At 32.4% G+C, this 11,781-nt stretch overlaps 1 protein-coding gene across 1 annotated transcript; it reads left to right on the top strand.

Annotated features, from left to right (window-relative positions):
• Positions 1-2,394: 2,394 nt before the first annotated feature.
• On the top strand, positions 2,395-3,777 carry LOC107617064 (putative acetyltransferase At3g50280). Its single transcript, XM_016318888.3, has one exon. It carries the CDS (start codon positions 2,426-2,428, stop codon positions 3,764-3,766), a length of 1,341 nt encoding a protein of 446 aa, XP_016174374.1. The 5' UTR covers positions 2,395-2,425; the 3' UTR covers positions 3,767-3,777.
• The last annotated feature ends 8,004 nt before the right edge of the window (positions 3,778-11,781 follow it).

Here is an 11,781-nt window from a genome sequence, read left to right as displayed (position 1 = left end):
AACACCATTTTCAAAAGAGTTTGATTCAATAAAAATCTTTTAGCTTGCTAATGATCTACAATAAATTTTTAAATAGAATGAACAAGGTTGATTACCAAATTAAAGGGATTAACAAATTTAATTTAGAAAATTGAATCTTTTGAATTTTCAACACTCTCAAATTTAAAACATGGGAAAATGAAACAAAAATTAAAGAAAAAAATAAATAATTTTTTGAATCTAACCTGAATGAACAGTGATACAAAATCCTTCCAAAAAATACGATTCATTCTAAACTTGGAGATTCAGTTGCGGGAGGTGGGCGGAGGCCATTTTCGACAGCCATGTTTGGTAGTGTAGTCGTTGAAGAAGGTTTCGGTGGAGGACAGCATCGTTGTTTGAAGCAGCCTCACCTGATAGCAATAGAGGGGGTTGTACCTGGCACCGGAGCGAAGTCATACGAAGAGCAGCATTGAAATCTATCCCGGCGAAGTTCGCGATCGGTTAGCGGGTAAGCCATGTTTAACCTTTGATGTTTACTCATCTAATTGGTGGAATTTTCACTGTGTAGTACGAACCGAATGAGCTAGTGGTTATAAGACTTAGTCATGTGCTTCAAATGGATTGTTTAGTATTTTGTATGATTTTAACCCAAGATTGATGTAATCGGTTATGGGAGAATAGGTGATTGAACACGTTAATTACTGCATATTTGTTAATAGGATATTTACAAGATGAACATAATAATAGATTTTTCTTTGACCTGTGACAGTTATAGCAATTAACAATATATTTATTATATTTTAATTTTAAATATTTAATACCCTAGAGTGCTAGTTGAATGAATATTGGATATGATCTAAATATTTATAGAATTAATGATTAGTAAATAAGAAATTCGTCAACTCTCGATAAAGAGTTTGAGTTCTATAATTATAATGAATGAGACGAATAAAATCTTGGTCAAGGGGATAGAATGAATGAAGAAATGAGTTTCTTAGTTATTCTAAGTTCATTATAATAATAGTAACAAATTAGAGTTTGACAAGTGAACCATACTCTAAGGGTTAACCAAAAGCTAAAAAGATGGAAGAAATTATACTTTATTCTTCTCGGATTCTTTGTAAAAATATATTACTTCATACTATCGGATCGTTAAGGAGTGTTGCTAGACACCAATTTTGATTAGTATATTTAGTATGACTAATTTTCTACCCGCTTAATATTGAACATATGGGTAGATGAGAATAAAAAAATTAGTTATTCTATTTTTAAATTTGAATTCTAAGTTTGGATGAGATCTTAACTGATTCTGTTTCAAATTGAATTGTGATATGATATGATTTATAAGATTTTAATTTGAAATAAGATAAGATTCAGATTTAAAATAAGATTTGATTTAAATTTAAATTAAGATTTAAATTTGAAATCAATAACAAATCTTATACTATATATGTATGATAAGAGTAGAGGATTAAAACTAATCAACACAAAAGTTTTATTTTTTTATCTCTACACACATAAACGTGTGTGAATTTAAATTTTGGAAAAAAAATTACAGTGTGCAAAGAATTAAAAAAGTTTTTTTTGATTAAAGAGTTAACAGCAAAAATTGATCTCAGTATAAATATGTATAGCGCTTTCATATTATCAAAAGAAAAAGTAATTTTTACCGATGTATTCAGATATTTAAATCTAATTTATATGTTATTTGGATAAAGTTTAATTACAAATAAATTTAAAATAAAAAAAATTCGCTGAACACATGGTTATCTTTTGCCTTTAATTACTAACAAAACCGATCAAAGTCTCATATTGTGCATGTAAGCGCGTGCGATGATTGGCCAAACACATGCAGCATCATTAGATATTTAGACTTAGATAGTATAATTCCAAGGAAATGGCTGCCACCGAATGTCTCAACCATATTTTTCCCGTGGCCAAGCATCCAATAAGTCCAAATGAATCAGACAAGAATATCAGAGCTGTGATTTGTTTGTATCAAGAAGTTAAAACTAGGATACATTCACATAAGTTTGCACACAATTAATTAGCTGAAAGCATTTTGTGTATCCATAGATGTAACATTTCATTCTTTGCTTTTAGATCTACAGAATCAAAGTGCAAACATTGTTCGTCGTATTTTGGTCACGTGAAAGGGCACAACATTCCATAAACGATGAGGCCCCCCTTCTAAGTTCTAATTCCGCACATGGACTTTGTGAGGCTCCCTCCCCTTCCCCAAAAATTATAACTACTTACATGATTATCAAAATTTATATAGAATAAAATATGTTTGATGAATTATTAAATTAAAAAAAATTAAAATAAAATTAATAGATAAATAATAGTAAAAAAAAAAATAAATTCTGATGTGCATAACATTTTTCTATAACTATATGCCATCACTTGGCACACTCAAAGAAGGCACACCCCTAGATACACCATGGGATCTACTCGCATCATCTCAAGTTGCCTAGTTCAAGAAGCACCAAACCAAAAGGGTTACTGTTCTCAGAAAATCCATCTAACTCCATGGGATCTCACTTTCCTCACCGTTGAATGCATTCAAAAAGGCCTTCTCTACTTCCACAATCACACCAACCAAGAAACCCAATCACCAATCCAAATCATCAATCACCTCAAATCCTCCTTCTCCACCACTCTCGCCTTCTTTCCACCTCTCACAGGCCGTTTCGTCATAACCAACCATAACCACCAAGACGAATACAAAGCCGCCACGTGTCACATCCTCTGTAACAACCAAGGAGCACTCTTCGTCCATGCTATAGCAGAGAACACAACCGTCAACGACATCCTTCAACCCAAGCACGTTCCCTCCGTTGTTCGCTCATTCTTCCCGCTTAACGGCGTTCAGAACCACGAAGGAACGTCGCAGCCGCTGCTCGCAGTGCAAGTCACGGAGTTAGTTGACGGCGTCTTCATCGGCTGCACGCTCAACCATGCCGTTGCAGACGGCAAGTCGTTTTGGCATTTCATCAATTCTTGGGCCGAAATCTCACGTGGCCACAACAAGCCGTCGAAACTTCCTTCACTTGAACGCGCGTTTCTAAACGGCGTTGAGCCTCCTATACGGTTCCCTTTCACAGAAGACTCAGAACTGGAAAAGCAAAAACCGCCACCACCAGAGAGGTTCTTCCACTTCACAAAGGAGAAGATATTGCAGCTCAAATTAAAAGTCAACGATGAAGCCGGAACCGACAAAATTTCTTCGCTGCAAACGGTTTTCGCTCATCTTTGGCACTCTGTGATCCGTTGCAGCAGCGGTTGTGACCCGCAACAAGAGCTCTCTTACCGGTTTCCGGTAGGTGCTAGGCCGAGGATGGTTCCGCCGCTGCCGGATGACTACTTTGGGAATGCAGCTATTGTCGGCGGCGTGACCATGACTGCTGAGAAGCTTCTAGAAGGTGGCACTGCGAAGTGTGCGTTTGAGATGAACAAGATGATAGCTTCGTACACTGATGAAATGTTGAGGAGCCATTATGCTTCTTGGGTGAGAGGCCCAACTTTGCTTAAGCTGCGAAATTTGGCTAACTTCAAGTCCTTGGCCACTGGCAGTTCCCCACGGTTTGATGTTTACGGTAACGACTTTGGGTGGGGGAAGCCTGTGGCGGTTCGAAGTGGCAGCGCAAACAAGCGTAACGGGAAGATTAGCGTGTTTGCTGGGGTGGAAGAAGGCAGCATTGACATTGAAGTGTGCCTTCCTTTTGAGATCTTGGAGGCTTTGGAGAATGATCCTGAGTTCATGGATGCCGTTTCCATCTAGTAATGGCTAATAAGGTAGTCATGGCAAATAAGGTTTGGACTTTGGAGAGCGAAAACCTTGGTTTAGTTTCTAATTCATGGATTTTGTTGGGGTTATGCATCCGAGTAGTGATTATCTATAATCTATAACAATATGGAAAAGTATCTATAATCTATAACAATACACAATGATAATATTAATTGTATTAGTTTTTAAATTTAAGTTTTAATATTGTCTTTTAACGAGAAAATAGTTATTATTAAAAAAATTTTTTTGTACAATCTTTAATTATTGTAAAATAAATTTTTATCCATTTTAAATAATGACCTCATTAAAAACTTTTTATTTAATGTAAATCATTGTTAAAAAAATTATTAAAGTAAAATTTATTATTAAAAAAATTCTTCCGTAAGTTTTAAATAAAAAAATTTTCTATCTATTTTTTTATAATAATTTCATTAAGATTTTTTTATTTAGATATTATTTTTAAAAGAATAAAAATAATAACTCAATAGAGGTAACTTTTCTAAAAATAAATTTATACAAAATAATTTTTTTTCAAATTATTATTATACTTTTTTAATGCATTCTAAGTATTTACATAAATAATGTCAATTGGCATTTAAATTTAAGTTCTAATATTATTTTTAATGAAAGAGGTTTATTATTAAAAAAATAATTTTGTACATCTATCAATTATGTTGGATAAAAAATTTTCACACATTTTTCACAGCAACTTCATTAAGAGGTTTTTATTGGATGTAAATTATTCATGCGAATTTTTTATTATCAATAAAATAATTTAATAGAGAAGATGTTTTTTAAATTTACACATAATAATTTTTGTACCGATATATCATGATTTATTTTATATATAATATTTTTCATTTACGTTTATTCATGGAGTACCTTACAAAAATTATATTTAAATAATTTTTTTTATGTTATAACTATTTTATATTTTAGGATTCAAAATTTTGTATTTCTATTTTTATTCAAGGTTTATTTTTATGTTTTATTTTAGTTTTATTAATAAAAAAGTATTAATATTAATTTTAATTTTAAATTTTTAGAATAAATAAAAAGATGAGACCTTCTTTATAAATTAAATGATTGAAAAACTACTTATTATTGAAGAAGTTAAATCTATTTCTTAATTATAAGAGTATATATAATTCATTCTTGAATGTAAATCAAAATAAACATAAATGTATTCAATTTTTTAAAATTAACATTAATTATTAAAATCATGATATAATGGATATACTCCTATAAAAAATGAAAATGACTATATAACTATTTTTTTGTTAGGAGAAAACATGATTGAATAACTATAAAGTCTAATTTAAACAACTATCAATAAATAAAATAAGTAATAAAAAATAGACATAAATATTAACTTTTTCGTTATTTGGTACAAAAATAAATATAATAAAATAAATCGTTGTTCTCGTACATAATGGGATAAAATTTAACATTATTCTTTTCTAGAGTCATCTATTTTTTTTAGTTTTTATCGTTATGTTTGTGCTTTATTTTAATTTTGTTAAATCAAAAAGTATTAATATCATTTAATTTTAATTTTTAATTTTTATCATAAATAAAAATATGTGACATTGTATGTATTAAATAATAAAAATTCTATAATGATATATAATAACAATACTAGCAGTTTTAATGTCCAAATTTAAGTTCTAATATTGTCCTTAACAAGAAAAGTTCATTATTAAAAAAAAAAATTTCTGTACAATGGTCAATTACTATAAATATAAAAACTTTTGTCCATTCATTATTGTCATTCAATAATCTCATTATTTCATTTTAACAAGTACAGTCCTCATCATCAACTGGCACTAGCTAGGGCTATACATAATTTGGTTAATCTAAAAATTAAACTTGTTTTTTGGTTAATCAAAAATTTAATCTTAGTTAATTAATTAAATTAGTTTTATATGACAAAAATTAATTTTTAACTGGTTATAAAAATATAAATCGATGTTAAAAAAGTAACCGACTTTTGAATAAAAAATTAGTTTTTGAAAAAATAAAACTGGTTTTTGACCAAAAAATCGGTTTTTTTAAAAAAAATTAAAAAAAATCTTTCTGTTTTCAAAATTGAATTTTTAATCTAAACAATTAAAATTAAAATGTTTTAAAATTTGGTTTTGGTTAACCAATTTTGAAAAATATAGATATGGTTTTAAAATTGTTTTGTTAAATTGGTTAACCAAAATATGGTTATAATTTTTTAACTAGTTAACCACATTTTGGTTTTTTAATATACACCCCTAACACCCACATGAAGGACCTCTTAGTTGTACAAACACAAGCAATGTAGACAAGTAAAGCACAAATAGATTCAAGTAAGGCTAACCAACCCGACATGTCCTATTAGCTAACCCTTGGACAGTCCCTGCGAAAGTACATCCCCGAACTCAAAATCATAATCATTCAATATATATATATCCATGAGAGAGCTCATCCGAAAAGGTATAAGTGTCCGATCACACTTACAAAGCAGGTTCAACAGAATCTCGGATCTCAACTTGGAGCAAGTGGAACCGACCCATTGCATCTATCCAAGGAAATCCAAAACTCAATAGTTTCACAAATCTCAAATTATTTTCAACTGGGAGCAAGTGGGGGCTAACCACTGCATCTACCCCAGGAGACTTAAACCAAACCGGAACAAGTTGATCAATGCCACTGCATCTACCTAGATAGGTGTATTAAAATCAGAATCAAACTCAGATAACAATCTCATAATCATTATCATTCTCATCATCATTCTCATTATCAATCTCATAATCGTCATCATTCTCACGTAATATCTTGTTTATTTCTCTCAATTTTACTAACTCAACTCATTTGGCTTTATTCCTAACTCTTCCATCATCAATTCTACTTACTCTAGACTCGTATCGAAGTTTATAAAGGTTTAAGAGACCAAAAGAATGGTTAAAAGATATAAAAGCACCATTTCTAGGGGTTGTGTGTACATATGCAAGTGGCTCGCGTACGCATGGGATAAAAATTGGGGTGTCGTGTACGCAAGTCTTGTTCGCGTACGCGAGTGGTGAAAACAGCAGCAATTTCTTGTGGCGCGTACCACGTCCGTGTATGTGAGTTTGCAATTTCAACACTTTCGCGTACGCATGCCTCCTTTCGTATATGCGAGACCGTTAGACAGAGTTTAGTGTCCGCGTCGTGTAGCACCTCTGTGTATGCGAATGTTGCAGAAGGACAAAAAGTTGTTAAGTATAAAAAATCAATTTTTGAATCTAATTTTTAAATTTTTATTCTTTTGTTAACTTTTTTTAGAGAAATTTAGACTAAAACTCGCTTATATAAATTGACAAAAGAAGAATATATATCAACTCTAATTAAAAGTTAATACAAATAAATAATGAAGTTAAAGGATAAAAAGTGCATAAGAACTTAGTTCCTATCATGTGATTTTCTTGTAACATTGTAAGAAAAGGAACAAGACAATAAAGATACAAAGTGTGACTATGTAAGCAAACCTTGCCGACATATAGGTTCTATATAAAGTATATCTTACAAACTAATTTAATTACATAACATCATTCATTTTACTTTCCTACATCAACCATAAGTTTTTACAAATCTTTATAGCCCATGAAATAACTTTAGCATACTATGTTAAGGAAGAAAACAAAGAACAAATGACTAAAACATTTAAATTTAAGCATGTAAGGAGAAAAAAAAAAGTTAGAAGAAAACTGCAGCATAAAATAGCAAGAAAAAAAATGTGCATACTAGAAAAATAGTAGAAAATGCCAAAAGAGATAGAAATGAGCACGAGTCGGATTGGTTTGAGTTTAAGGTGAAATTAGAACCGAATTAATTGAATTATAATTGGTTCAGTTTAATTTGAATTTGTGTTTTTTTTGTGTGTATACTCAAATCAAATCAAATTGATTAAAAACGAATTGGTTCGGTTCGGATAATTGGGTATTCGATGAAACAGAAATTCATAAAAAAAATAAAAAAATAAAATTTTTATTTTAAAAATCCTGTAAGTACAATAAACATGTAATATTAATAAAAATAATCCAAACATGTTAAACACTAAATACATTAAAAACTAAAAACACATTAAAATTCAAATATATTAAACACTAAAGACATTTAAAATCTAAATATATTAAAACACACACACACACACACATATATATATATATGGTCGGGTCTACGGGTTGGTTCGGATTCTGCACCTCCAAAACCGTTATCCGAACCAATTATTAGAGAGAATTATTGGTTCGGTTCAGGTTGGACCCGATTACCCACCCGCGACCCGTGCTTATCCCTAAAAAGGGGGGCAAAAACTGGACAAGATATACATTTAGTCTCTTAGACTGCGTTTAAAAAGAGATTGAGACTGAAAAATGTACTAAAGTAAGATATGTCTCAATATTATATTTAGTTTAAGATAAATATAAAGATTGAGGAGGTAGGTTTAAAATTCGAAAAGTTAAATTAAAGTATTTTTGTGAAAAAAATTTATTAAAATTTCAGTCCCCATTTTTAAAATTTCATTATCATGTATTCTCATTTTTTGGAGGTACTGAAAAGATCAAAATTTTGTGTTTCGAGATTAAAATTTAAGTTTTAATCTCTGACCAGCGACCATCAAACACAATATTAAATTTCAATCCTCTGATCTCAATTCCAGTTCTAAAAACAAAGTTACTTTGGAGTGTATTTATCATTTAAATTTCATTTCTCTGTATTCAAATTTATTATTTTTATATCAATTCTATAATAATTCTTGTTTAAAAAACAAACCTTAACACTTTAAAATTCTGTACAAATTAAGGTTTATTTAAAATAAAAGTACAACATATTTATGAATTGTACTATTGTTGTTGAAGTGTTATGTTCAATCTTCCTTTAACATACTTTTTGGTTCTGATACCATAAGAGTAGTAGTTCTATTCCCAAAAGTTATACTTAAAATAATAAAATCTGTTGTGATAAGAATGGGATGTGAATGTCTCTTTACTATGGGTGGTTCATATTCTCAAGGGAGAAGTAAATTAAAGAAGCATTAAAGAAAGTTGAAAATGTAAAGATGTTATACGTATATAAATAGGAGGCTGAAGTCTCAAAAGACACACACAATTAATAACAAAAATCTTCTCTCTCTTTTATACTGTTAATACTCTTGAGTTAAGTCTTAAAGTAGTCCCTGAACTTACACTCGAGTCTCAAAATAATTCCTGAAATTAATAATTACTCAAATTCATCCCTGAATTTGTACTCCGGGACTCATAGTAGTCCCTGAAACATTTTCCATTCATCGAAACCTTAAAACGACGTCGTTTTGAATAAAAAAAAACAAAAAAGAAAAGAAAAAAACGTAACGTAGAACCCCCAATTTCAAAAAAAAAAAGAAAAAAAAAAGAAACATAGCGTAGAACCCCGTAGAACCCCCCACCCCCTCCCAATTCCCAATCTGTTTCCTTCCCCATCCCCATCCCTATCCCCTTTCCTTCTCCCAACCTTCCCCTTTTCCCTTCTCCATCGCAATCTGTCCCCTTTCCCTCCTCTAACCTTTCCCCTTCCCCTTCTGCTTCCCCAACTTGAGATCATTCCCCTTCTCCTTCTCTTTTCTAATCTGATGCCCTCCCCCTCCCCAACCATACTTTCACACTCACAAGAACTCTCATCAACTATTGCTGCCGCTGCCTCTTGCTAGCCTCCATTTCGCTGCCGTCGTTGCTCGCCAGCCTCCATTTCTGCTTGGTCTCCCTCTTCTCTCCTCTGTCACGGTTTTCTCTCTCATCCATGGTGATTTTTTTCTTTAATTTTTTAGTTATTTAATTATTATTTTTTAATATTCAGGGTGATTATTGCTGCTGATCCTGTTTTAATATAACAATAATGGTTAATTTTAGTTATTTTCTAGAGTTAAATCTCAGAGTGGCCCCTGAACTTGCATTCGAGCCTCAAAGTCGTCCCTAAACTTGCATTGACCCCAATATTGTCCCCGAATTTAACAAAGATGACTCACGGTCGTCCCTGAAGTATTTTTCGGAGAATATTCCCAAACGGCGTGATGACGTGTATGGAGAGGCGCCATGTTGGAAAGGTAACGGCTATCTGATGTGGCTGTTATCATTTTTTACCTCAATTTAGTCCCTGAATTATTTTATAACCCTAATCCCCAATTTATTATTAGACACCACTCTATTTCTTCTTCTCTACTCTCCTTTGTCTTCCCTACCATTGTCTTCTTCTCTGCAACTTTAACATAGTGTACAAATTCGACGAATTCGGACTGCTTGAGCTCCTTATAATACCACATCGCATCTACATAATTATCAACTCTACCCCATCCCTCAATCATAGAACGAAAAGTGGTTTCATCAGGGTCCAATCCAACATTCTTCAGTTTCGCAAACAACTTCTGAGCAGTGTCCATATTGGATGCTTTTCCATACCCAGTTATCATAATGTTATATGCAACAATATTAGGACTGAACCCTGCCTCTTGCATTGACACCAAAACCTTCTCAACATCCCTCAATTTTCCTTGTTGGCTATAAGCATTCAGGATCACCAACCAATCATTAGGGACAATTTTGTCTTCTCTCATCAAGCTAATTATGTCTTCTGCCTTTTCATACAATCTAAAACGGGTGTATATTGTAATCATACTTGAATATGCCGGTTCAAACAATATCTCTAACTGCCTCATCTGATAAAACATGAACTCGGCCTCCTCAATGTTCCATCCTTTCCTGTAAAGCCCCATCAACATGCTGAATGACGCATCATTCGGCGCCACACCAGAATCCAACATGAGTCGGAACCACTTCGTCCTCAATTCCACTAAACCCCACCTACGACAAGCGTATATGAGAGTGTTGAAAGCCTGCAAGCTCAGTTCGGACTCGAATTTTGTAAACTCCGTTAAATTAGTAAATAATTAGTCAATAAATTAGTTTTTAATAAAAAAGATTAGAAATGTGAATATGATATTAAATTAGGATAGAGCTCATCGAAACGATAATTTTGACACTAATTTTGAAGAAATCAGTCCAAGATTGGACCGAACGGGTCGAACTGGTTGAACCGGGTCCAAACTGGACCCGTGGGCCCAACCGGACCAACCCATTAAATGAGCTTAAAGCTCATTTCTTTCTTCCAAGGTAGCAGAAGCAGAAATGCAATAGGGAAAAGGAGAGGAGAAGCGTACCGAAACCCTTACGGTAATTCAACTTGCCGTAACTCTTCCGTCCGAGCTCCGATTGCTGCACCGTTTGCGGCCGCGCGTCCACCGCGTCGAGCTCTACATTTCTACCGGAACAATTTCATTGGTAACTTGTTTAATCACTCTCAGCTTTCTCTTCCCCCAAATTTTCGAAAATTGAGTAGGAATATTGAATCTCTTTGATTTCTGATGTTTTAGGATCCAATTAGCTTGAGAAAAACGTTCACTCTTACTTATGTGAAGTTTTGGTAAGGTGAGGATATAATAATTCTATCTAAATATTCTTAATTTGAGGTTTGGGTATTAAATTGGGTATATGTGTGTGTTGAATGTGTATTAGGGTGTGAATAAATAATTAGAGCTTGAAATTGTGAATACCAGAACTTGGAGGAAGCTATTTAGTTGAGGTTTTGGGGCTGTGTTGGTTAGTGTTAAATTGCCTTGATCATTACGTGGGAATCGGCCAAGGTATGGTTTAGGTTTCTTGCATTTAATATATAATGTTCTGTGAAAACTTAGGCTAGATGATCGTAGGATAGGTTGGAATGCATGTATATATATTGTTAGTATCTTGTGAGAAAAACATGTTTGGCTTGGTGTTGGCTGATTAATTGATGGTTTGGAGAAATATTGATTTGAGGTATATTTGTTATGGTGGTTGTTGTGATGATAAGGAAAGCTAAATCGTGTTATAAGCCTAGGTTTTGTCAACTATGGTTCTTGGTTGGTTTTGGTTGATGGATTTGAATACTGTAAGTGTATTATTGTTAATTTGAGGTAGGTTGTTGTGTTGATT

Source organism: Arachis ipaensis, chromosome B1 (assembly GCF_059453495.1).
Source record: "Arachis ipaensis isolate K30076 ecotype BB chromosome B1, ASM5945349v1, whole genome shotgun sequence".
In the NCBI taxonomy this organism is placed as follows: Eukaryota; Viridiplantae; Streptophyta; class Magnoliopsida; order Fabales; family Fabaceae; genus Arachis; species Arachis ipaensis.
This window is presented reverse-complemented; position numbering and strand designations above follow the sequence as displayed.

What these genes read in the sequence shown, in the direction of transcription:
- LOC107617064 (XM_016318888.3), top strand. Translation starts at nt 2,426, where the DNA reads ATGGGATCTACTCGCATCATCTCAAGTTGCCTAGTTCAAGAAGCACCA.